This window comes from Odocoileus virginianus, chromosome 1 (genome assembly GCF_023699985.2).
Source record: "Odocoileus virginianus isolate 20LAN1187 ecotype Illinois chromosome 1, Ovbor_1.2, whole genome shotgun sequence".
Taxonomy (NCBI): domain Eukaryota; kingdom Metazoa; phylum Chordata; class Mammalia; order Artiodactyla; family Cervidae; genus Odocoileus; species Odocoileus virginianus.
The window spans coordinates 82,101,865-82,129,841 of record NC_069674.1 but is presented as its reverse complement, the minus strand read 5'-3'; the positions used below and the strand labels follow the sequence as shown (position 1 = coordinate 82,129,841).

General features: G+C 43.2%; 1 protein-coding gene across 2 annotated transcripts in view; it reads right to left on the bottom strand.

Moving 5' to 3' along the window:
- Window positions 1-895: 895 nt before the first annotated feature.
- Window positions 896-27,977, bottom strand: part of RAPGEF5 (Rap guanine nucleotide exchange factor 5) — a 192,619-nt gene continuing 165,537 nt past the window's right edge. For both annotated transcript variants that reach the window (XM_070470214.1, XM_070470219.1), the window contains exons 20-25: window positions 23,196-23,286; window positions 19,669-19,719; window positions 18,774-18,861; window positions 13,848-13,912; window positions 8,197-8,251; window positions 896-5,253 (exon numbers count right to left, since the gene is read on the bottom strand). In XM_070470214.1, coding sequence (XP_070326315.1) covers window positions 5,135-5,253; window positions 8,197-8,251; window positions 13,848-13,912; window positions 18,774-18,861; window positions 19,669-19,719; window positions 23,196-23,286 — 469 coding nt within the window. In that variant the 3' untranslated portion in view covers window positions 896-5,134. The remainder of the gene's footprint in view (window positions 5,254-8,196; window positions 8,252-13,847; window positions 13,913-18,773; window positions 18,862-19,668; window positions 19,720-23,195; window positions 23,287-27,977) is intronic.

The following is a 27,977-nucleotide window of genomic DNA, read 5'->3' as shown; positions in this document are numbered from 1 at the left end:
GATGTAGAACCTGGGAAAGGTCCTGCCATTCCCTTAATTCTCCTCTGTGTCCTAGAGACTGTATTAGTCAGTGGTGGTGAAATGCTGCCCAGGTAATACTGGGTCGCCCACCCCCACCGCCCCCTTTCAGTCTCAGTAGCTTCGAATGAGGGTGTTTTCTCTCTCCTTCAAGTGACACATCCTCCACAAGCTGGAGAGTCCAGTGGGTGGAGACATCTCTACCTGGGCACTGCGGGTCTCACAGCAGAAGAGACATGACGGCCACAGGCTACCTCAAAGCTTCAGTCTCCAAGCCACACAGGTCACTCCTTGCCTTTTTCACTGATGAGAAGTGGATGTTTGGCTAGTACTCAATTCAACATAATCCTCCTGCAGGGAAGGATCAGCACATGCCAGAGGCCAAGCTGGACACCAATGGGCAGGATGTATAATCCTCTTGGAGGAAGGGCTAGAGAAGAATTGGTATGACAGTCTAATGTCTTTCTGGCCTGGGGTGCATCATTACCACCCCTCTGCTTCAGCATCCCACCCCGGCTCTTGTGCTGCCGCTGGTCCAGGCCTCGGGCATCCCCACAAGGGCCTGGAGCTTCCCTCCATGTCTGGGCTGGTTAGGGAGAGTACCCCATTCCACTTGAGTGGGGTGAGGTGCTGGTGGGGGTTGTCGGACTCTGCACATCCTAGAAAAGGATGTGATTTCCCACACAGCATGCTTAGGTTCTGCAATAACTGCATAAGTGATTTTGGCGTCCACGGGCCACCTGAGAATCTCTTCACCTACCTGTAGCACACTCTGTGGGTAAATGATTCCTGAGTTTCAATCTGAGCATAACACGGTGCCAGAACACTGGCTATAGAGTCCCCAAACATCACAAAGCAAGACGCTCTGAGGCGTGAATAGTGTATCTTTAACATAATCTTATATTTGGAAAAGCAGTTTTTTAAAAAAACACTTGAAAATACAAAGTAACAGTAACTTATATAAGTTTTCACCTTATATTGCTTGGCCATTTTTACATATAAATTATTGCTTACTAGCTTTGATAAATACACAGCACAGTCATATGTACAGAAGCAGAAAGCATGAGATATGAGAAAGAAAATACTGTTAATGGCAATTCTGGTAATTCCACAAGTGTTTCATATTTACCAGCTCTTCTAATGGTGGAAAACTACAAAGCGTAGTCCCTGAGAAGTTAGGTAGGCGCCCTGATTGCAGGTTTTCTATCTTCTAACTGTTAACGCAAGCTGACAAGGTCAAAACAGTCAAGAGTCCTTGCTTCCGGTTGACTTCATCCCAGTCTTTAATAACAGTGTAATACGAATACAATAAATAGGCTATGCAAATAAATAGTACTCTGCTAAAAAATGTTTAGTATATACAGCTTTGCTTTATATAGTACATTTTCATTTAACTTTTTGGCAATTTTAAAAAACGTTTTTCCAGCACTGGTTCTAAGCACAATGACTCACTGGTTAATAAGCAGGCTGAAATTTTAAGGACACATCTTTGAAGCATTTAAAAGAAATTCCGCATTAGACCTCATTTAAAAGAAACTCCACGTGAGACCACCACAGTGGATCTGATCTGCCCCTAGTTTCTGAGAAGTTCGGATTCCCTGTGCCATCCAGGGACATTTGGGATCTGTGGTGAGTGATGACTACGGCAAAACCACAGGGTGAGGGTCAGGGCAGCCGTCAGGGCCAAGCTCCAGGGATTGAAAGCCACCAATACCTTCTCTTTCACACTACTGCTTCTCCCTACGTAGAGGTGAGTACACCTCTCCCCACAAATTGAGAGGGGTGGGCTCTTTATCCTCATGCCTTGGAATTTCAGGTATGCTCTACCCGACTTGCTTGTGGATAGGGGTCTAAGACAATAAATTTATTCTATAGAGACAGAATAAAGAAAATGCAGGTGATAATAAGTATCACTACAACCATTCGGCAATTGTACAGATTGTAACAGAGAGTGAATTTAAAAAACTGTAGTCTTTGGAGCATCTGCAAATGTGTATGAAAAAATTTAATATCTTTGGAATGGTTGTGATTTTTCCTATTGGAAACTGTTGCTGGGGCTGCCCTGGGCTCAGACGGTAAAGAATCTGCCTGCAATGCAGAAGACCTGGGTTCAATCCCTGGTTTGGGAAGATCCCCTAGAGAAGGGAACAGCTACCCACTCCAGTATTCTTGCCTGGAAAATCCCATGGACAGAGGAGCCTGGTGGGCTACAGTTCATGGGTTCACAGAGTCAGACACGACTGATCAAATAACCCTTCAGAGCAGTGTCCTATGCTAACTTCTAAAGAAGGCTGGTTTGCTGGAATGCTGACAAATCCAAAGACCCACAGGACTGTCTGAAAGTTGTGCTGTAGCAAAAAGAACCCTCTTAGAAGGGTCCATGCACTCCTCGCTGGTGAAGGTTGCAGATACATGACATGTTTCAGAGTGAACGGAGATTTTGTGCAACTGTGAAAATCTAATAAGAGTTGGAAAGGAGCTTATACATCTTCCGGGTGAGGGAATATGACCTACTCCTATTAACAGGGACCCAGCTTAAATTCTGTGCAGCCTGTTCACTTGGACAACTCCAGACTTGTTACAAAGTCTCACGTTAAGCTTGATCTGGTCCCCATGATCCTGCCTTGAATCCTTCAGTTTCAGATTCAGACCTTCTCCGTGCTTCTGAAATTTCTGAGACCTGCTGCCAGAGAAACCTCTGGAGACTGTTGTTAAATTTCAGGAAGATTTGGAGATTATGACTTTCAGAAGACGGGGATGGAAAAGCACATCTAAACAGAACAAAATCCTCCTTTCCTTTTGCTGCCCTGAGAGCCACATGCACCCCATGACTTGGGGAGACCCCAAGAGCCACATGAGCCCCATGACAAGGGGAGACCCTGAGAGCCATGTGAGGCCCATGACTGGAGGAAACAGTAGGCAAACGCCGTTCTCTCCCCAGTCTGTTTCCACTCATACCACATGGGGGTAAACTGAATACACCCTCAGAATCTGTTCAGACCTGATGCACATGTGGATTTGTTTGGCCATGCGTATATCTGAGCTGAGGTCCAAGCAGCAGGTGCTGTGTTGAAATAGTTCTCCACTGGAGCAACTGCAGTAGTTCTAGATGGAGCAGTATAAATCTAATGCAAATGATCACTCAAACTCTAAAACACAGAGATGATGTCGAAACAGCCTCACAGGATCAGAATGGCTAAGTGCTACTCCCTAAGGATAGAGAAAAGACCAGAACACACACTGGTGCTGCCAGCCCACACTGTCACCAGTAATCGCCAAGGGGAACACTTCTCTACTGTTTGATCGGCCTTGAGAGAAATTGCTTTTCCCTGGTTCTGATGGTTCTGACCTTTTCCAGTGAGTCTCATTCCATTCCCAGCTGCCTGAGGCATTTCTCTGAGTGGACCAGCCCTGGATGGTGCCTTTCTGTCAAGCCCTGTTCATTTGCAGGACTGAAGGACACAACGGGACAGACTCTGTCTCAAAGTCGTCCCCAAATTGGCTCCACGTGGTTCTTTCGAGCGATCTCTCCGGGTCAGCGTGGTTGCCAAGCCCAGGGAACAGCGCTGCTATGAAGGTGTCAGAAAGCACTGGACGCAGCTCAGTAATGAGATGCTGATGAGAGGAGAGGAAGCATTTCTGTACAGGCATCGAGGAGAGGAGCTGGCAGGGCTGGCGAGAGGGGCGCCAGGGTCACACGTGTGGAAATGAACAGACCTAATATGTTAAGCAGGAACTTTGTATTTAAGCGAAGGGACAAGGATCTGGCTGGCAGGGATGGATTTCAATATTGTTTCCCACAGGTTTTTTTTGTTCATTTGAAGGTTGAGGCAAACCAGTTCGTAAGAACAGCCACAGGTCTTATTTACTGTAGGAGCCCCAATCTCTAAAACTGGAAATAAAAAGAGATCTAAAAGACTCTGAGACTTTGAGATGAAAAAAGAGGCAAATTATAGAAAGGCCCCCTGCCTTGGTTGGGAGGTGGGATACAGGACGTCTAAGTGTTCAACATAAATCACATATTTGGATCTCTGGGGGCTCTTTTCATCTGCTGAAAGACAGGCCATTGCCACTATTTTATACCCATTCTTCTTCTCCAGGGAGCGCTAAGCGCTCCACACATCAAATCCCATGTAGAACCCTGTACTGGTTGTTTTCATTCCAGAGTGTAGGTACGAGGTGGCCGAAACGTGAGAACATGAGGGCACCGCCAGATGCAAGACGCTGGACTTTTGTGACTCTGTCACCCCAGAAACAGTTACAGAGTGCCCGCGATGTGGCAGGCACCGTGCTTTTGTCAAAAATCGTACTGTACTCGAGGAGAGATGAGAGCCTGCCTGCACATGTAAAGAAAATCCCCAGAAAGTAAACAGTGAGTCAGTTTCTTAAAGATGACTATTTTTCCGTATTGGCAAAGCAACTTAGTCTAACTCACTTACAGCAGTAAATCAAGTTGTGCAGAAACGAATGTTACCCGCAAGCATACAGCACGAAGTGACTGAGCTGCTAAGAAATGCATGCCTTGACATTTCTCTTCTGGAGATTACAGCAGGGGTGGCAGCGGCCAGTGCTCACTGCCTCCCTAGACACAAGTAGCTTTTGGTGATGTCATAGTTTGTAACGATGGAGACCAGTCCATCTCCATAGAAACCTAGAGATGCCATCACTGTCTGAGTGTTCAAACGAGCTCCTGCTCCGACAGCCTATAAAGAGCCATCTACTGCCAGGCCAAGAGAAGCTCCCCGCTGGCTCCTGCACTCTAGCCGAGCTGTCTGGGCACCACATGACAAGGGGCGGCCTCTCGCCTTGACGTTGGCACGTCACAAAGTGAACAGTGATTAGCTCAACACGATGATCCTAAAAAGCCAGACTTCTCATTTCGAGAAAGTTTCTGCCTCCTCTTCTGCCGTCTCCTTTCAATAGCAGCCTCTCCCCAACTCAGGTGGCTGACATCACTTCCTGAGTACACTCTGGCTGGCTTTGCTGTGTGCGTCTCATTGTGATACGCTGATAAAACTCAGCAACTTCTTTGCAGGAACATAACACGCTTGGCACTGCCATCCCTGTGGCTCCGGCGCTGCGGTTCCGGGGGAGGCGAGGCAGTGTGCGGTGGGGCTCATACCCGCGGCTCGATCCTGTGCGAGAGCTCGAACAGGGCTTGCTGGCTGTCAATGACGTACAGGTGATGCACGTAGGACTTTAACTCTGGGTGCTCTTTTGGAGATATGTCACCTCCTATGTTGGGGAAGGGGAAAAAAGTCAATCTCATGAGAGCAGTAAACTATTTCTAAATGCCAGTAAAATCCTGCATGAAGATGCAGTGTAACTCCAGAAGGCTGACCCTCATTTGTCATAGTCCCAGAAGAGGTGACTGTTTGCTAATCATGTCGATGCTTTCTGGGCTCAGACTAGATTCCTCAGGTGAGGTGATCAGACTGGCAAGATACATGTTTTACCAACACCGAGACAGCGATGTCTCCTCACATGATATAGTATTTAGTCATAGTTATGATCCTCTCGCCCAAAGGGGAAACAGCACAGACATGGCAGGTGAGTAGTAGAGCAGGACTGGAGCCCAGACCATGAGGCCCCCAGGTCCATGGTCTTGGCTCCCCACTAAATGGCCCTCACAGGCTTTTGTATCGTAGGCTGGAACTGTCAGAAATCACTGCTAATCTGGTGACTGCATGGACACAATAGTTCTTTTTTTTTTTTTAAGTATTTCATATAATATTTTGGTGTCTTTTGGGGGGGGTGCAGGATTTAAGGGAGCAATTGAGTGAACAAACACTGCTGAAGGGAACTGAAAGGCTGGTTAACAGGCAAAGCAGCTTCGGGAAGTGTGTGGATGGGCTGACATCTGCCCAGATAAAGACAAGGCGAGGGGGTTTCTACTCCCAAACACCCAGCAGACAAAGGGCCACAAGAGGCTCTGGCGCACTGTGAACCCCGCATGCCCTGCTGCTGGCAGCTGTGATAAGGAACCAGAGATACAGTAGCCTGGACAATGGCGCAGGCCCACTTCCCCACTTTCCGTAGTCAAAAGCAAACAAAAACCCCCTCATGGCCTGTGGAGATGGGCTGAGCTACATTCCGGAGAGACAAGGTAACTGTGAGCCTCTATGATCCATGGGGTTTCAGATGGAGAAGCAACGGGGTGAGTTTAGCTTGAGCAGAAGGAAAAGGCCCTCAGGAAGCTGAGCATTCTAGCATTCTAATGCAGAAATTTTTTCTCTTGGGGAAAACCCATTTTTCCCCTCCTCTGTGACAAATATGTTTTCTAAGGAAAAAAGGTATGTATATTATGGATGGCTTGTAGTCCTTAGGTTTAATAGAAACAAGGCTTTCCGGTTCAGCAACTAAAAGCACCAAGAGTTTTACCATCCTCCTTGTTTGGTTTAGAAAACATGATGGTTCCAAGATAATTTTGTTGTTAACTTTCCAGTCTTAAAAAGATAGCATGAAGAATGCTTCCAACCATGATGCGTGACCCTTGCAGGGCACTCTGTAATTCAAAGTGGCTTTCCAAGTGCTGACGTTGGTTAACCCTGCCTATATAAACTGTCAAAATGAATTTAGGTAATTCAGTTCCAAACCTGATTTTTAAAGATAGGTAAATACGAAACACCAAATGGCCTGATGGTCATTTAAGTTTCTCCTTCGCTTTGTGCCTTGCAGACTTCTCCTCTGGTGATGGGAGGTTGACGGCAAGGTCAAGGCCAGCCGCACCGCTCTAACCCTCCTGCCCACACATGCAGTGTATATAGACCAGAAGCCCTTGGCAAGTGAGGCTGAGGTCCCAGAATTTGCTGAGAACCCATAAATGCGTGGGAAGCAAAGGAGAGTGAAAGAAATACGAATCCTTTACTCATCAGCAATATTATGCTTATACATTTGAATGAATCTACATGACAATGTTCTTAACTATTTCTATTGAAACTGCATTATACTTGAGTAGTTAATGGAGAATTATATAAGCATGTATCAAACAGTATTTGCTGACGTGAACATTTAGAAGATTACGTCCTGTATTTATAATTCTCTCTTTCAAGCAGAAATTCTGTAATTCACACAGAAGTTCAGCTGCTTTGTTGGAGGACAATAAAGCTACTCAAGACTGGCAACGGAAAGAAAATTCTTAAGAGTATGTAATGGAAAGAAAATTCTTAAGCAATATGTACCAAAGTGTTAGCAATATTTTCCTTAGGAAGTAGGACTTTGATCATTCTACTTTATAGTTCTCTATTGTTGAAAAACATTGGTTTACAATGAGTATGTATTACTCAAAGTTAGGTTTTACCTAGTGGTCATTTCTCATTGATTTATAATTATGAACTCTGTCTTTTCTAAAAAACAAACAAACAAAAAAAAAAAAAACTGCCTTTTTATCTCTAAAGTCTGTGCAAGGTGAAGGAAAGGGTACCAGCCAGGCAGTCTGAGGAACGGGAGAGTGAGTCAGCCTCTCGGAGCCGGGGTCTTCTGTTCTGCATCCACAGAGTCAATAACCTCCATTCACCAGCCCTGGAGTCAGGATTCCACTGCCCATATGAAAGCTCCCTGAACTCAATACATTACGATTTCCTTCCTTCCTGCAATGTCTTAACATCATTTAAACATAATGTAAGTTATTCGTGAGACTTAAAAAGAAACAAATATTCCTACATACATTAAGTCTCAGTAGGGAGTCTACAAAAGTGCTCAGAAAAACACTTTTTCAGTCAAAGGGAGCTCCAGACAGAAAGTTTTCACTGGAGAGGAGAAAAGATTCTGGAAGACTGCTTTGGGCACTTTTCAAACTATTCCTATTCCAGGAAGGCTCCAGGCAAGGAGGTGAAGGACAGGGTCACACCTGCTAAACCCACAGGTCATTCTGAGCCAGAGGACGAGCAAACAAGACTTTCAGGGGCGGGTGGTGGAGTGGGAGCTTCTGATAGTTGTAAGTCACACTGTGCAGTGAAAACCTGCTGCTAGGGCAGGATGAAGAGATGCCATTTCTTCTCCTACTCTCCATCCCCAGCATGCAGTGATGAAACGGAGAGAATACAATACATGCATACGATGTGAATATTATATTTTACTACCTGTTTACATTTTCTATCACCAAGTACTTGTGAAATGGCCACAGAATGCACCAATGTATGATAAATGAACATGCCGTAACCAGCTTCAACGACTCACCAAACTGGTTAGTCCTGCAGTGTCTCAGGGTTCGCACAGTGTCGGCGATCATATGCTGAAAGGCAGGAGAGGAAACACATCAGGGGCAGGGTCATTTCAGATGTCGCTGAAGTAGCAGTGCTGCAGGGCTGAATAGTCTAACACCATTGGATGTAAACAGAAGAGCTGTATTTGGTGCTAGACCTAGCTTTAATTGAGTATACTGAGTTTGGATTACAAAAGAATATCTAGACCTTGTGTGCGGAAATAGTGGCTCTCAACCCCAGTTGCGCAGATTCTAACCAAGACTTGGAAAAACATACTGTAAAGAACACAGCACAAAACAACCTACTTAACATGAGAAAATACCTGTAAATACTATCACTGATAAGGAGTTAATATGCAAAATATATAAAGAGCTCATATAACTCAACATCAAGTAAACAGACAACCCAATTACAAAATGAGCAGATGACCTGAATAGACATTTTTCCAAGGATGACATACACATGGCTGACAGCACATGGAAAGATGTTCCAACAGTGTTAATCATCAGGGAAATGCAAATCAAAACCGCAAGGAGATGTTGCCTCGAACCTGTCCGAATGGCTAACATAAAGATCACAAATGTTGCTGAGGACATGAAAAAAGGGAACCCTTGCACACCGTTGGTGGGAATGCAAACTGGTGCAGCCGCTGTGGAAAACAGTATGGAGCTTCCTCAAAAAACTAAAAACAAAACTATCATAGCCAGCAATTTCACTCCTGGGTCTGTATCTGAAGAAAATGAATACTAATTCAAAAAGACATATGCACCCCAAGGTTCACAGCAGCATTATTCACAGTTGCCAAGATAAAGAAGCAACCTAAGTGCACATCAGCTGGTGAGTGGATCAAGAAGACGTGACATATATACATACATACAATGGAATACCACTCAGACATTAAAAAGAATGGAATTTTGCCATCTGCAACAATACGGATGGACTTGGAGAGTATTATGCTAAGTTCAGTAAGTCAGCCAGAGAAAGACAAACACTATATGATATCACTTATACATGAAGTCTAAAAAATAAACTAGTCAATATAACAAAATAGAACAGATTCACAGAAATAGAGAGTAAATTAGTGGTTGTCACCAGTTGGGAGGAGAAGAAGGGAGAGGCAAGAGAGGGGAAGGGGATTAAGGAGTACAAATTATTACACATAAAATAAATAAACTACAAGGATATGGTACAACACAGAGAACATGGCCAATATTTTATAATAACTATAAATGGGATAGAACCTTTAAAAATTTTGAATCACAAAGTTGTACACCTATAACATATACTATTGTATACCAACTATACCTCAAATGAAAGAAAAAAAAGAGAATATTTAAATGGCAATATATTAAAAAAAAAGGCAGCACGTCCAACCTCAACCTACCTGTCCACATTTGCTTATGCTTCCACTCCAGAAGTTTCCCCTCCTCCCCATGAAGCCTTTCTGAGGTCTCACTTCTGGATTCGGGAGGCGCCGTTCTCAACCTCCCCACTGCTCTGTACAGGGGTCACTGGGCTGTGTTGTCCCGATCAGGGGGAGACTTTCCTCCTCCTCTAGACCAGCTACCACAAGAGGGCCTCGCGGACCCAGCACCCACCATGCAGCACATACGTAGCCTCACACACACCTGCTGAACGGATGCAGGAACTTTGTGGAATCAGACTCAAGAAACTCAAATGGTGATAGGAAAGGGGATGTTTATGAAAGACGAACATCTTCTAAAACATCAGTATCTTTACAGAGCCTGTTCCCTGCTTATTATTTACATTCCCTTTCATTAGTCTTCAGTTTTCTGCTCTAATTTCTCAAGTTCTCTAAAGTTCTTTTCATCTCCAGGAAAAGATTTCTCAAGCCCGCAGCTCCTTCCTGTTGGCAAGACCCCTTGTCTCACACTTGTGTCCCCGCACTGTCTTCCAGCTCTCTCTACCACAGTCAGTTTTCCATGGCAAAGGAAAGAGAGCATTTAGGACAAGACCGATCTCCGCTACACTTCCTCCTGTCAGCTGGCAGAATAATCTCCAAACATCTGTCATCCTGTTCCAGTCGCCTGCAAGTCTAGACTCCACACTCTGTTTCATACAAAATTCAAACCTCACCTTATAATTCCAGAATCAACATTACTCACAATCTGGTCCTCCAAACCTTCCTAAATGGGTATCATCTTTTTCTTAATAATTGAAATATAGTTGATTTACAGTATTACAATAGTTTTAGGTGTACAACACAGTGATTCAAAATTTTTATAGATTATACTCCATCTAAAGTTATTAAAAATATTGGCTATATTCACCTGTGTTGTACAATATATCTGTATATAGTATTTATTTTATACACAGCAGTTAGGACCTTGGGCCATCATTTTTCATGTCCTGCATACACACACTGAACACAGGGTAATCTATAGACAGCAAACCCTCAACAAATGATGGCTAACATAATAATGTTGACACTAAAACAATTACTTAAAATTCAGCAGACCTCCAGAAACATTATCTGAATATGACCTACTTATTAAACTGTTCTCACGGGCTGCATTTCTATTGTATTTCTACTCAATAGTGAAAAAATTAAATAGGACAGTGATTCCAGCAGCAGCCCGAGTTGCAGCTGGAAAGGAAAGGAGGCCTGACTCATGTCTGTGAATGGATTGTTGAATTTCCTTCCCCCAATTTTCCCGCTATTCCCGGGACCGTTCTCTCGCTGTTTTAAGGTACGGCGTCACCTGGATCTCTACCATGTGCCATGTGCACGGCTGATGCAAGGCTGGTACTCAGGGCAGCTCTGCAACCTGAGCCCGGATCTCATCTTCAGGTTTTCCAAAGCAGGAGGGAGGAGCTACGATAAAGCATGATGTCTTAACATTGAGGGATAAAGAGAAATATAGAAGAATGCATTTTTTTCCTTTACTATTTAATGGTTTGAGGCTGACACGTTTGGAGCTGCTGAGGCAGCAAGGGGAACAATAGAAAACTTATTACATCCAATGAAGCACTTCTGAGCCTTCTCTGTTCTCTGACCTAATGCGTTGGCCGGGATCAGCCTGATAAAGATAATACACTGAATTATCTGCTCTCTGGCTAATATCCATCATGAGGAATTGGCTTCCCACAAGTTAATCCAGTTAGGGTCTACTGGTTCATTATTGTGAAAGATGATGCTATTTTAGCTTAAGTGAAACCTTGTCTTTTGCTAAGAAACGTGCTGAAACTACTGACTCTACTAGGAAATTCAGTTTCACTCTCTGGCATCCCAGTATAACATAGGGCTTTATACAATGTAAAATAGTGTTTTGTCCTTCCAGAAAAAAATTCTGACTTCACCCTGAATTCTCTGTGCAAGGAGGGGGTCAGCATGGGGCATGCTGTTTCTTAAATGCCATCTGCTTTGAGGACCAGGAACTCAGTGACGCTACAGAATCTGCTCCCTTTAGAAATGACGTGCTAGCCGAGTACATGACGGGTGCGCTGTGTGCCAAGGGCCTGCTGCACCCATGTATAACTGCGCTTATCTCCTAGCCATCTTTTCAGTAAGAGTTCTCTTTAAGAATTTAAAATTTAAAATGAAAGATTACTTGTTTATACCTCGTTATTTCATTAAGCTTTATTAAAATATTAAGGATACATACAGTCATTGACCCCAAGAGAAGTACTGTTAGTCAGACTTCATTTCAGTTCCTATGGCCAGTCTGAAGTCTTGTCTCTGTGAAAGCAAGACCCTAGACTAGGTTGGTTGGCATTAAAAGGCTTCTACTGGAAAAAGCCAGGGAAGAACAGAGACGCTGGTCAGAATGAAATAGAGAGGGTGCAGGAAGCTTTCCACTGCTCTTTCCAATCTGTGCATTTTTCAAATTGTTCTCTCACTTGGATAGCTCCATCTGAGAGGAAATGACACAATGAACTTCAGTCACTGGTTCCCTTTGGGAAGAGGGTGAACCACCAGTATTGTCACAACAGACAATACTCGGCATATACCAAGTACCTCCTGCTCTCCCGTGCTGCCTGTGGGTCACTCAGCATGAAGGGTGTTAGACCTTCAGAGGAAACTCCATTTGGTGTTTCACACCTTTCCCTCATCTTCACACATGTTCACCAAAGCTCATTCGGTGATCTTAAGCAGAGGTGTTGGCCAAGATTTGAAATAAATATTGACCAGCAGCTTCATACTCCTGCAATCACTTCATTACTATCAAACACTGGAGGTAACCTGCCAACAGGCTAGCATGTTGGTGCCTACAGTCTAAGGCCACAAACAGGCCCTGGGATCTTCAGAACATTACTAGGTGACAGAACAAATCTCTAAAAAATAGTATTTTTAATACAAGAATAATACTTTTAACACGAGAAAACTCAATTTTTTAAATATCTATTTCAGGCTGTGTTGTTTTGACTGAAGTATCTAAAATAACTGAGCTCAATTCCAAAGCACATAGTGCCGGGAGAGACCTGAAAAGTTATGGACGTGTCCACTTAAAAACTAACTACGCAGAAAGCGATCATCCTCAAATTGTTAATACAGGGCTATGACAAGACACCCTAAGATGTCAATCTCCCAGATCCCAGCTGCTTGGGTTTTCAGGTTGTGCAAGAGCTGCCTGCACTGACACCGTGCCATCTCCTCCCGTGTGAGTGAGTTAACCCCACAATCAGAGCTGGGCACCGAGCAGGCAAAGGTCAGAGGCTAACCCTGTCTAGACTCATCAGCTGGCTGTTCTTCGGTTACAGTCTATGGCCCCCCAGCTCACTCAACCTTCTCACAAATGCCTGACCTGGTCTCACAGGGAACCAGGGGCCCACTCCTGAAAGAGTTCACACGAATCAATTACCATTACTAAAAAGGTCACTCAAAGGTCAGGGTCTGTGGTCAGGGGTCACTGATATCATCTTTAATCATGCATGGCAGGCTCATCTCTGACACAAAAGTTCATCTGTCAAACACATCCATTCTTGTAGTCAGCAGGGTCTCCTTGGAGCAGTCCTATTTCACAGTTGCTTGGCCCTTACAGGCAACCTGCTCTGCCCTCAGCCAGTGAGAAAGGCTAGGAGGGGCCTGCTGCATCACAGAGCACCCAGGAATGTCCACGAAGAGGCATTTCAGGGATGCGTAAGAAGGGACTGGCGGGGGACCCCTTCTCACTGTGCATGAGGTGGTCTCACATAGTGGCACCTGCCCACAGGCTGAAAAATGGGTGGTCCTTCCTCTCCCAGGCAGACCCGACAAATCCCACCTTTATATCCATGAAGGACATACCTTCCCAGGGGGAGGAGGAGTGCTTGCCAAGACAGAGAGAGATGCCTTTAAAGCCACAAGGCTCAACCTTACGAGTGTGATTCCTGCTGACAGGAACCTTTCCACTTTAGTTCTAGTTCAGATACATGCACTCAACCACTGATGTTAATCTAATGAAGTTCCATTTTCAAAAATAAAAAGCAGATGTTCATACTTGGATCTCAAAACCTTGGCAGCACACTTCACTTCTTTTTAATTGGGATGCATTTTATTGACAGTGTATAACATGCAGCAAATAAATCACCACCAGTTCAGTAGAGAATGTCGTCTGTCAGAACAAGGAAAGCACTCATTTCCCTTACAGTGGGCAAAAAGAGAAATAGTGAAATTTTACATACCAGTTTTTCAAAGTTGACAAGATTATCCAGAAATGTTTTATTTCCCTCATGAATAAACGTTACATCTGAAAATTAAAAACAAGAAGATGCATGTACCATTAGGAATAGGTCATGAGTCAGGACTGGAGAGGTGTAGGTGCAGTGCAGCTTATTAATTTTTCTTAAACATTACGGATTATTTCACGCGTTAGACCAGGCAACTTGGAACTGAATCTGTACGGGATGCGATGTGAGAGGGCATAATTTATGTGTGTGGGGAGAAAACATTATAGCTTTCATACAAGTGTGTATCTTGCTCTTACATTGTAGGCTTTGACCTCAACCCACTTAACATAAGCTAACACTATTCTACAACTTAACTGGTCCATTATGTTTTTAGGCCAGAACAGTGAACAGAGAAGAACTGAATACCCAGAAACAAAAATTATTTTAATATTTATGTGTTTGCTTTTTAACAATCACTGGTAAAGTGAATGGGGTCTGCCTTACTTAAAACATTAAGGATTAGATGTGGATGTTTAAACTTAGATTTCTGGTTCTAAAAACCAGGCCTGGTGTGGTTATCCAAAGTGAGTGAGGAAAGGGACAGGTTAGAAATGGTGAGGCTTCTGGGTCTATTCAACCACTGGAAAGCAAGTGTCCCTGATGAAAACAATGTAAGGAAGGTAGGATGAAGGTGCATTGTCAGAGGAAGGGAATGTGACATTGGTTTTGTGCCTCACTGCATTTGAAGTGACAGGAGACATTCAAATAAAAATCTCCCTTTGGTTGCAAAAATTACAGGAATGTTTCTTCAAAAGATGGAGACTAGCAACAATGACAGCAGCTAAAGCTCCAGAAGGAGGGTGACTTATAAAAACTCAAACCAGAGGGTGAGCGACTGAACATTAGGGAATCCTCACAGATAAGAATCAACGTAAGAAATGTACTACAATTTAAAGAATGTGCAAATAATCATGTTATATCACAGACAGGTAGAGCAAACCAAATGAAAACCATTTTCAAAGATCTTCTTAAAGTAACATTACATGAAAGAGGGAAATGAACAGATTAACTTCCTCTAAATAGAAAGGGAAAGTATTTGTATTTAGTCAAGACTTTGATTCTGCTGGTCCCTATGGGTAATTAACGAGGCAGGTGCTTGGGAAATCGGCCTGCAACGCACTTAGCTGCTGAGCTTTAATTGGCCACCAGGGGGCGACACCAGTCACACAATACACTGATAACAACCCTTCAACCCTTCCCTCAAGGCATCCTTTATACACAGCTTCCACCCCACCGGACTGCAAGGTTTTCCTAAGCTTTTTTCTTTCTTTTCTTTTGTCTTTAAAACTGATGTCTGAGCAAGAAAACAATCCACCATCACACAGTCATCTGACAAGCTCTCTATTTTATTATCTTTCACTGTTTTGCTTTCAGAATAGAATTGCAAGCTTTATATCTCTGACAATATTTAGAGAAACAGCAGCAACACAGCTTTAGCTTGCATTCTTTCTGTGTAGCAAGCAAAGCACTGTGTGCACACTGTTTACCTTAAACACCACCTAGGAGCCTGGTATCCCCTCACCCCCAGAGAATTCAGGTCACAAATGCCCTGTCAGAGTCCTTGGACCACTTCCCCAGTGTTCCAAGGCTTGTCACCCCCACCCTATGTTCCCAAAGATGAGGATCATAACACAGCTTATATTTATCCTCGGTGTCAGACACGGCACTAACTCATTTAATACTCACGAAAGATTATAAGGTAAAGTTTAGCAAGAAAGAAAGTGAAGAAGCAACAGTCCAAAGACGGATGGAGCACGGCTGGCTCACGACCACAGCTCTACGCCTCGGAGCCAGGACCCGAGCCCGGGCGGCCGGCTTCCTCTCACCACGGTGCCTCTCTGGTACTCGGAAGCACTTAGACATTTCTGATCATCTATTCCAGTCAATTTGCTGAATTCACTGGACGTGGGGGCCTCTGCAAATTTTACTGTTTCCTTTGTCACTCATTCTGTCTCTTCCCTCTCCTCTGCCTGGGCGGTCTCGCTTATCCCCAGCTCTCAAGGACTTGTCAAGGTCAGCACACGAGGAAGGAGGCTCTACTGAGGGTGAGGGGCGGCAGGCTGATGCTGGCATGAGGATGAGGCAGGGAAGGTATGTCCGGCCAGGTAGGGAAGAGAAGAGGGGCTGCTGCCCAGGAGAAAGGGGGTCAAAATGGCTGGAGGTCTTGATGCAGGTGACTGACAAGTGTGTGATTAGGAAGGTGTGAGAGATAAGCCAATAGGTGACTGGACTCAAAAACTGGAGTCTCACAACCTGAGTCATGGGTGGGCTGTGAAGCAGTTGAGGGTACCCACCAAGTGCACTGCCAGAAATGAGTACCTGCCAGACCCCTTTATCTGGAAACACCCAAACATGTTCCTAACATTTTATGTAACAGGACTGGGGATGAAATAACTCCATATGAAGAGATGGCAAGTGAAAAAGAAGGACAAAACATGGAAGCACCTCAATCTTCCTTCTATTTACACAACTCCACAAATCAGCAATAACAATCTGCCCCTGAAGATACAGATACAACCTCAGTTTAGCTTCAGACACCAGACACGCTACTGGAAGGATTACCATCTCTCCAAACACCATGACATAGATGACTCAACTACTTTTGACCTTTAGCTCAGCTGGAACCTTTCTTCAACACTTACTCAGGGTTTCCTGTTCACTACTTTCTGAACTGGACTCCACAGTAGGGGGAAAGTAAATCAGAAGTGAGAAATTCACAGGCAAATAGAAAAGCTGATAGCTGGAAGCATTTTTAGGTTATGTGCTTACTTTGATAACCTGCATGTTACTGGGAACTGACTATCTCAAAAAATGAAACATGGGAGCCCAAATCCTTCCTAATACCCAAGGAATTTAATTTGGTCTCTTTCTCTGAACAAAAGCAATCCAAAGCAAGAGGCGCAAGAGAAGAGGGCTGGGAATTTTTCACAAAAAAGTTGCTTGTTCTAAAGTAGTTTACTGCAAATTTTAAAATAATTTTGCAGTTACTAAAGCTAAGAATTAATGTTGCATATGTTTTCCAAAATGTCTTACCACAGATGTGATACATACACATTTAAAAGCATCATCCTATTTTTCCTTTTGAAATTATTTCAGACAAAAATAGTAACTTTACATACAATAGAGTGCCAATATTATTTATTTTTATAATGACAAAAATTAAGATAAAGGAAAAACAAGTGAGCTTGTTTTTAAAACTCAAGAGTTTCTAGTGAAAAAAAAAAAGGAGGGCAAAAGTTTAATTTGCTAGAATGAATGAAACAATGTACTTTAAGTAGAAAAAAGAGAAATTTGCTTTGCTGCCAACAAAGAGGTCTAGATAAACTCAGTAGAGCAGAAAATTGCATCCAAGCAAGACATAAGTGTGAGGCATCTGATTGCATTAAATATTTGGGGGGAAAATCCACTACTGTATAGCAGAAGGCTCAGCTCACATCTAAATTAAAGGGACAATGTTAACTATTTTCTCATCACCTTAAAAAAATCTATTGTTTCAAAATTTTGTCTTTCTAAAATCAATTCCTTTCCCAGATCTGTCTTCTTTTCCTATTTTTCCTATCTGTGTCTACATGGTTCTAAGTTTTACTTCCCACACGCCACCACTCCCACTCTCCAGCTGGTGTTTTATTTTAAATAAAAATCACAAGTCTGAATAAACTTATCTTAGAAATAAAAACGAAGAATCAAATTAACTTTTTAAAGTTATTCTGGCTTTACAATCCCTCCTTATTTCATCCATTTACAGTTCTCAGAATCTTTTGAGCTTGAGTGAAGCAGTCCATGCGCTTCATTGGCCTAATTGTCCTAATATATTACTATTTCACAGAAATTCTTGCTTTATACTAGATGGAGACTAGATAAACAGCTGCAAGAATGCACAGCAACTCAAAAGCTCTCCAAGCTCTGGCTGTTATCAGGAGAAGCTGAAAAGGTTTGTTTTCGGCTTTATTGCCAGTGGGATTGGCCGTGAGGGAAGGCAGCAGGGGACACGGCCCGGCCGGCCAGTTCCCAGGTGCTTCATTTTCCAGGCAGTTCCACCACATGTATGAGTGTAGGCGCTGGGGCCTGAGCCAGCAGAATGTATAAGCCTCCAAAGGGTGCAAGCAATATAAAGAGTAATCCCAAAAAAATCCCTTGAAAATAATCAAAATAAGACCAAGAGAAATGACCAAATCCCTCACCCTGGCACACAGGTGGGATGTATACTCAATGTCAGAAGCATGGACCAGATGAAAACAAACTTCCCTTTCACTAATCCCCTGGGTTTGAAAGAGACTGTCAAGATCTCATTAATAAGTTTAACTAACATGTTTCATGATGACTGATCTGCTGCTCTACAGAAGAGAAGTAAGTCGACTAATTTGTAGCTATCACATACTTTCCCAACTGGTTCACTCCTGGAAAGAAGAAAGTACATTCTCTACCACAACTTTTTACACATGACACTACTTGTGTTGACTGAAGGTTTTTCTCACACAGCAGCAGGCCATGGGGCTGAATCTCTGAAATTTCGGTTGCAAACAAAGAACATAACCGATCACCACTTGGATTCTTCATGACAGCCTTTTTCTTGGTTAAGTGGACGTAGACTCAAATAAGACAAGGCTTAGCAAGAGTAAAGCAAAAACAAAAACAGTTTAAGTGCCAAGTTTGTGAGTTAAGTGAAAATACTTTGATGTCTGCTTAAGAACAATGAAGCATTTTAGGTGTCTCAGAAAAAAGCAAACATGGGAAAAACAGTCACAAGCCAACATAGTTAGGTCAGAATTACAAAATCACTTTAAAGAAATCAACCGAGATTCCTTTCCTTGCCCTCCATAGTTAGAGTGATAAATTTCTAGAAGATGAAATTACATAGCATAAAAGACAGATAATTGTTACCTTTAAGCAATAAGGGCATGAAGGGGATTTTGGGTGGCTTCATTTTCTTGAATGCGTCTCGGTAGGCTTTGTGATTCAGGGATGGATCCTGCCGAACCAAGCAGATTACACAGAGAAAGAAAAATCAATGTGCTATAGAAACAATTCTAAATCTACTTTCGCTGTTACAATTTGAACATAATTTAGATAAAGAGTGGTTCTTCCTAAGAACAAAGTAGATAAAGGTTTCCTAGGAGAATAAACTCACTAAATTAGGGCAGGAAATCTAGGCAATGAATGAAAGTCAAGTACTGGTTGACAATAATGGGAAATGACTGCAGAAGAGAGACACCTTTTGATTGCCCTATTATTTTCCCTCCAATAGGTTCTTTAAGTACAGTTTCCTCTCCATGATTTCTATCATGAGGTAACCCCAAAGTCTTTTGTTAGGCACACTGCAAAGAAAAACTGCCCTCATACTGCACGGATAATGCAGAGAAAACAAAAGAACATTCTTGTTGTCTTCTGAAAAGAAACTGCACATTTTGTATCTCAAAGATATAAGAAATGATAAAAAGGAGAAATGGTAAAAAGAAAAAAAGAATAATACATAAGAACTATACAGTAAATTTATACTAGCTAATTTCATAGGTTTTCAAATGGACTGTCCTGGAAAATTTGCCTTCTGAATATCATAACAAAAGGACCATTCTTGCTACCTTTTTCCATGGAGAGGAAGAAGCAGTAACCGTTACCCTGCTTCACTCCATTAAGAAGCAAAGCTACCTGTTCACATACAGGTACACTAGTCCAAGCTGCCTGACATGGCAGAGTGGAGATATTGACCACTGAAATCTAGGAAGAAATCTGAGGCTAACCATCAGTTTGAAAAGTTCCACCATGCTCAACTACTTACTGTTAAACTTTCAAGTTCAGAGAAAAGTTTCTTAAACTTCCCAGGGATTTTCTAAAAACAAACAAACAGAAAAAGAAAAGGTCAAAAGAAGTCAGTTATTTGGAGGGGAATGCTCATTAAGTTGCACTATATACTTCACATGTCTGAATATAAATCCCTCTATCAACTGGTTCTACCCTGATTGCGTCTCATTACACAAGTTTCATCATTCCTTAATGTGACGTTCCTTGGGAATGTTGTTAAAGACAGTTTAAAATGAATAGCAGCCACAGGATTCAGGAATCCAACTCAAGACATTCCACACACTGGTGATATTTTAATGAAAGCTTGGATTTCAGTTCTGTATCCTACCCTTGACAAATGCTCTCACCTTCTTAAATGGTCTTGTTGAGTAGGAAATAATAATGTTGACTGATATTTTTTGTATAAATGATATAATTATGTTTCACAGCAGAGGTTTAAATAGTGAAAGGCCATGAAAACCCTCAGTGATGAAGCCTGTACTTTAGTGGGCAGAATCACCAAACTGGAAAGATCACCCATGCAAATGGTGGCATGAAGACTGACAGGGGATGGAAACAGACACCGTCCTCCCAAATAAGAATTTGGGCCTAAGGAAGAAGGGCCTGGGATTTGCCAGCCTGCCCTTAATATGGTGAAGTGGGAAAGCCAGATGTCTCGGTGGTTAGAGTTTGAATTCTGACTCTGCCCTCTTTCTAGCTGTGTGACTGCAGCCAGTCTCCATGTTCTCTGATTGAAATGGAGCCTACTCATAGGAAATGTATAGTCCACAGTTGGTGCTCGGCAAATTCCAGCAATTAACACTTACGAGTGTTCTGGAAAACATGTGGGATTTTCTGTTTCCAAAACAAATCAAAACAGTGAGGTAAACCCCTACAATAACTACACTTTTAAATATCAATTTGATAATTCTGAATATGGACAAGACAACACAGGTTATTCAACCTGTTTGGAAACTACTGTTACATATACCAACACATATGTATTAATAAATGGATGATAAATTAAATATGAAAAGATAAAATGCAGACACCTGCAACTATTCTTCTGAGCTGCATACCTTAGTCTTGGATATTCCACAAAAATGTCTCAGTTGCATGTCAAACGCAACACGTCTAGGGCCAAACTGATCTACTCAAGGGGTCAGCCGTGGGCCAAATCTGACCCTTTGCTTTTGTAAACAAAGTTTTATTGGAGCATGACCATGCTCATCATTTACAGACTAACTAGGGCTTGCATTTCAATAGGAGACTTGAGTCATGCCAATGGAAACCACATGCCAAAAAAAAATATCCACTATCTGGCCCTTTACCCCAAATGATTGCTGACCTCTCTTCTAGTTCCTCAAGCTGAACTCTTTTCCTCTATTAACTACTTAGGCCAGGGTGGTCATTTTCCAGGCGTAGAGACACTGAGGGGAGGCCAACTCCAATGGCCGCAGCAACTCCCAACTTAACCTCCAAGGCCTTGCCACTCACAGCTTCTCAGCCATACCAAGACAGTGCAGTCCCTCCGCTGCTCTGCTGGGGCCCACCCAGAACGAGCTGGAGAGCTCCTTGACCTTGGCAGACCCCGGCGTTAAGCTGGCCTGCAGTCCGCCTCAGCACTGATGCAGAGCCCCACACACGGCGGGCAGTCACCGCACACACAAAATGCACATCATGTGAATTTAGTTGACTTCTTCTCTTCTCAACATTTGCTTTCTTCTGGTGTGGCTTGAAATCCCACCCTCCTCCCGGGACCCTCGCTAGCCATTTGTCCGCCCCTGCTCTGATCAACTGTGGCATTCCTTGCCCACCTCCTAGAGTCTCGTGAAGGGCATCTGCTTGTGTGCATCACCAGAGCTGCAGACCTTTCCTGGCCTTTCTTCCGAACTCCTTTAAGGAGCACTGACCCTAATCCCTGGGTGACCTCCGCACATCCCACCAGAAGGTGGCCCCCGATGCAGAGAAAGTGAACCCCAAAGTTGCCTACAGCCCGTTGCTGAGATCTAGTGTAGGAAACACACTAGTTGGCCCATCAGCTGCTCTCTTGCAGGAGTGTGAACCGGGGGCCATGAGGAGTGCAGGGCAGGTGGGGAGAGGCTGAGGGGCCCTCAGGAAGCCACGGGCAGACTGGATCCGTAGGGAGGGGACTGGACGGTTAGAGCAGGAGGATGAGGAGGAGAAGCGGTGCAGGAAGTGAGGGGGGCCGTCAGTGGGGAACAGACAGAGAAAGAAACAAAGGCCCAAAGAAAGAGGTGAAGGGGCCACAGCGGAGGCAGACGGTCCTATATCTGTGTCTGGCAACATTCAGGGACACCCCCATTTCTGTTTTTCCCACATAGACCCTCAGAGTCCATGGTTCAGAACATGGCTGTCCCTTCGCTTTTGTAAATAAAGTTTTATTGCAGCATGGCCATGCTCATCATTTACAGACTAACCACGGCTGCTCTTGCAGTCCAACAGGAAACTTGAGTCACGGCAATGGAGACAACGTGCCGAAAATATTCACCATCTGGCCCTTTACTCCAGATGACTGCTGACCTCTCTTCGAGTTCCTCAAACCAACTTCTTTTCCTCTATTGCCTACGCAGGCCAGGGTGACCATTTTCCAGGCCTAGAAACACTGAAGTCATCAGCGCGAGTGGGCTTCTCTGCCTGAGAACCCAATGGCCTTGATCATACAACCGTGACAGGCAGAACCAGGATTTGGGAGATCTGGAACATATAACATTTTGTGGGCCCTCTTTTTTAATTAAAAAAAAAAAGAATATAAAACTACTTTTGTAAATTTTGTAAAGATATCTGCCATCCATGTGAACATACTGCCAGGAGTCCTGCAAGTTGAGAGGCCTGGTAGCTTAAATTCATAAGCATCTCAGCAAACCTGCCTCTGGACAGACAGGGAGCTTTTGAAAGGACCAACATGAAACTGTAACCATGACATCAAGGGAGAAAAACAGAAAAACTAATTCAAGTTAGGAAGCATTTTTCAATTTTTGTTTCTTTTATATGGATTATAGAACCATTTTGAAGACCACTTGATCAAAATAGTTCCTAATGCCTTTTAAATATAGCGGTGCATACATGCCTATCTCAAAATCCCAAACTATCCCCCCGCTCCACCCCTTGGCAACCAACCATAAGCTAAAATGGATAACCAATAATGTATAACACATAGAATTCTGCTCAATGTTTTGTGGCAGCCTGGATGGGAGAGGAGTTTGGGGGAGAATGGATACATATATATGTATAACTGAGTCCTTTCACTATTCACCTGAAACTATCACTACATTGTTTGTTAATCAGCTATACCCCAATACAATATAAAAAGTTTAAGAAAAAAAACAGTTCCTAAGGACTTGAGACACTAATTTTTAACATTTTTTTCTAGTGGTACTTCTCTCATTTAAACCATTTAAATCCATTTACTTTAAATAAGGATTTTTTGGTGGAACATTCCCATTCAGTGTTATTTGTCCTCTCCCACCCACTCCGTCCTTCCCATGGACCCCCAAGGCTCACCTCCCAGGTCTGAGACAGCCGGCTCACAGAGGCAGTGTTGAGACCCATCACGATAGCAAAGAAGGAATTCAGGTTTCTCTGGGCTTTGCAGCTACGGATTAAAGAAAGCAGAAGGTACTGTTAGGCAACATCCTTTTGCCAGATGAGCACAAAAGATAAAGCTGCCAAGACTCTCCTAGGCCACAGGGTTCAACCTCGAGGGCGGGGCTGAGCTCTGCTCCGAGACCTGTGTGCCCCTGAGAGAGGAGTGGTATCTCCCCAACAAAAACAGATTCAAATACCTCCACTCATCACTGCCTTCAGGAAAAGATCTGTGCCTTTTTAAAAAATTAATTAATTTAGTTGGAGGGTAATTACAACATTGCAATGGCCTCTGCCATACATCAACATGAATCAGCCATAGGCATACACGTGTCCCCTCCCTCCTGAATTCGCCCGCCCACACCCCTCACCCCATCCCTCAAGGCTGTCCTAGATACTGTAACGAGTGCTGCTGTGAACATCGGGGTACATGTATCTTTTTCAATTCTGATTTCCTCGGGGTATATGTCCAGTAGTGGGATTGCTGGATCATTTAGGGCTTCCCTCATAGCTCAGCCAGTGAAGAGTCTGCCTGCAGTGCAGGAGATGTGGGTTCGATTCCTGGGTTGGGAAGATCCCCTGGAGAAGGCAATGACAACCCATTCCAGTATTCTTACCTGGAGAATCCCATAGACAGAGGAGCCTGGCTGGCTACAGTTTAAGGGGTCACAAGAGTCGGACATGACTGAGTGACTAAGCATGCATGGTAGTTTTATTCTTAGTTTTTTACGGAATCTCCATACTGTTATCCATAGTGGTTCTATCAGTTTGCATTCCCACCAACAGTGTGAGAGGGTTAGTCAAAGCAATTTTAAGAAGAATGGAACTGAAGAAATCAACCTTCCTGACTTCAGACTATACTATAAAGCTACAGTCATCAAGAAGTATGATATTGGCACAAAAACAAATCTAGACCAATGGAACAAGATGTAAAGCCTGGAGATAAATGCACACCCCTATGGGCACTTTATCTTTGACAAAGCGGGCAAAATATATATAATCGAGACAGTGTCTTCAACAAGTGGTGCTGGGAAAACTGGTCAACTATATGTAAAAGAAGGAAATTAGAACACTTTCTAATGCCATATGCAAAAGTAAACTGAAAATGGATTAAAGACTTAAAACATCAGAGCAGAAACTATAAAATTCCTAGAGGAAAACAGGCAGAACACTCTCTGACATAAATCATAGCAAGATCCTCTATGACTCACCTCCTAGAGAAATGGAAATAAAAAAATAAATAAACAAATGGGACCTAATTAAACTTCAAAGCTTTAGCACAATGAAGAAAACTGTAAGGTGAAAAGACAACTTTCAGAATGGGAGAAAATAACAGCAAACAAAGCAACTGACAAAGAATTCATTTCCAAAATATACAAGCAGCTCAATACCAGAAAACCAAACAACCCAATCAAAAAGTGGACATAAAACCTAAACAGACATTTCTCCAAAGATGTGTGCTCTTGATATCCTCTGGACACTTCAAGATTCCTTCTTTTAAAAAACCTGTTTTGGATGCATTTACAATTCCATCTGAAAGCTCTAGCGTTCATGTTTCTTTACAGAGCCCAGACTCCCATTATAACAGCTCCTGGGTCCTGTCTCTTTAATCTGTATGTTGCCTTTCTTTTTTTGACAAGTCCCTCTTATCTCATAGGTCTAAGCTCCCCTCCTATTATATTTAGACATTATTTCCTTTTCTCTCAACAAAATAGCTACTATGTTATGCATATACTTATATATTTAAAGTATGGCATGTATTATGAGGACACTGTCCCATATTTCTCATTTGAGGAAAAAAGGAATATAATGCAAAACAAGACCATGTCAAGCTCCAATCACTCTGGAAAGTTACCCGATCTGTAGAATACCAATCTTGCCCTTCAACTTAATTGGTCAAAACTCCACTAATGTTCAAAGCCAGCTGAGGGGGTTTGATCCAGCAGAGGGAGGGTGGGCTTCCAGGTCAGCCATCCCAAACACTCCTTAGTCTGGGATGAATTAGAAAATAACTTCTCTGAGGCAAGTTTTTAAAATTAAAAAATTATCCTAATTAAATATGAAAAAAATATGGAAGTGCTTCAGTTTAGTTCAGTTGCTCAGTCGTGTCTGACTCTTTGTGACCCCGTGAATTGCAGCACGCCAGGCCCCCCTGTCCATCACCAACTCCCGGAGTCCACCCAAACCCATGCCCATCAAGTCGGTGATGCCATCCAGCCATCTCATCCTCTGTCGTCCCCTTCTCCTCCTGCCCCCAATCCCTCCCAGCATCAGGGTCTTTTCCAATGAGTCAACTCTTCGAATGAGGTGGCCAAAGTTTTGGAGTTTCAACTTCAGCATCAGAAGTGCTTAGCAGCAATAAAAAGTACCTAATGTGTATCGACTAAGCTGTCCTTAGATGTCATTTCTTTCATGACATCTCCACCAGTGGCTCAAATGGAATTGGGGAACAGTGTATATACAACTCTGTATCCTGCTTTTTCAGGTATACACTGTTACATATTGTGGATTCTTGACTGTTATCATTAATAGCTATAGAACACTTCATCAAAAACATATTTAAATAAATTTTTAATGTATTCCTTTACTGCTGAACCTTTAAATTATTTTCAATCAAACCCAGGTCTCCTGAATTGGAGGCAGACGCTTTAACCTCTGAGCCACCAGGGAAGCCCTCAATTTAATACAGAACGCTACAATAAATATCTTTTGCATATAAAGCTTTTTACAGTCTGATTTTTTAAATTAAGTTATACTTCAAGTCATTACATGATTGATCAAAGCAATCATGACTTTAAGATTCTTGAACATATTAATAACTTCTGTTTTCCAAAACTATACCAATTTCCAGTCGCACAGGTGTGTAGGGGAGCATGTGTGTACGGGAGCAGGGTTCCTGAGTTCAGGACCAGGAAACTATTTTGGGCTCTGAAGTGGTAATATATAGAGCTGGCTATGCCCTGACTCGGAGAAGGCAATGGCAACCCACTGCAGTACTCTCGCCTGGCAAATCCCACGGACGGAGGAGCCTGGTAGGCTGCAGTCCATGGGGTCGCTAGGAGTCGGACACGACTGAGCGACTTCACTTTCACTTTTCACTTTCATGCACTGGAGAAGGAAATGGCAACCCACACCAGTGTTCTTGCCTGGAGAATCCTAGGGACGGGGGAGCCTGGTGGGCTGCCGTCTCTGGGGTCGCACAGAGTTGGACACGACTGAAGCGACTTAGCAGCAGCATGCCCTGACTGGTCCCGCCTAAACCTATCTGCTCCTGGAGCCAGTTTTGTGCATTCGACACTGCCCAGGACAGCTGCACCTGGGCATCAAGGCAGTGGGGGTCACCCACTAGGAGCATTTTGGAAATTTCAGCCTCCTTAATAGGAGAACCTGGAAAGGCACTGTTGCCTGTACACCTACTGTACTAAATAACTGGATGAACACAGCCCTGCAAGCCCCTCTCTGCTGGGTCTGCAGTGGGCATGGTCTGTCCCTTTCATAGTCTTTTGTCCAACTTTGGACTCTGCCTATAGTTTCCTGGTAGGCATGAGGACTTGATATTCAGTCTAACTGGCCCTTCATCTGGTTTCTGCCAATGTTCTCCTAGGTGCAGCCTGCTTGGTATTATCCATGAATAAACAAACAGGACACCTTCCTGGCCTATGGTTTAAGAGTCCATCTGTTTCTAAGAAATAAAGGAGCCTAAAGGTATCAATATTGCAACTCTGCTTTTCTTCTGCCCTTTTTCCCCTCATTCCGCCCCTCCTGTCTCATCTCACCGTGGCAAGCTCAAGGCAGCCAGGGCAGACTCAAGTCAGCTCCATCTCTTCATGTGATGATGCTGGGCGCCTCTGCTGAGGGCCCTGCGGCCAGTGAGAACAGCCCCATCCCTGTGCCGGAAGCATCTCAAAGGGATGCTCTCCCTGTCTTCCCCATGCCAGTGGGGCATGATGGGAGCCCCACTGGTCCTGTCATTTCCAACTAGACATTTTTATACTCGGCCCAACACTCAAACGCACAGTATGCAGCAAAACTTTCAGATAGCATTTGTTGGAGTTGAAGAGAAGACCCGGGGGGCAAATCATTTTATTATTATTCACTATAAAAGGTATACTATCCTCTTTTATATTCAAAAATCATTTAGTGACACAAAATCTTTAGATGTAATTCTCATCTTTTTATCTTTTATCTCCCCATGAACAATTTTCCTGGTTCAGATTTTTCAGTCATACTTAAAAAAATCCACAAACAATAAATATCTGAATGTAAAAAGAAAAAAAATGAATATAGGGATGGCTTATTCGCTATAAGACAAATTGATACAGCACAAATATGGGTCCCCGTTCCCATCTGGAGTCCTCTTTTGCCAAGGTTCATTCATTGCAAGGTAAGAATAGACTGACACTAGAACATTTCAGTTTAGCAAACACTCCTTTGTCTGAAGAAATAAAATCCACTCAATCCACAGAGATGGGGGATGGGATTGGTAAGAAGGAAGGAAACATGAATATGCAAATAGGATGCCTCAGGCAGGGAAGACACTGCATGATCATGGAAATTAACTGTTTTCCCTGGGCTATCTGTACCAGTGTGATTATGAAGAATTTAACTTTATGTTTCTGTTGGAATTCTGTTCTATGGCCCAGGAATAGAGACCAGCAAAGCAAATAATTCAAGAGCATGGGGCCATATGGAGAAGATGTG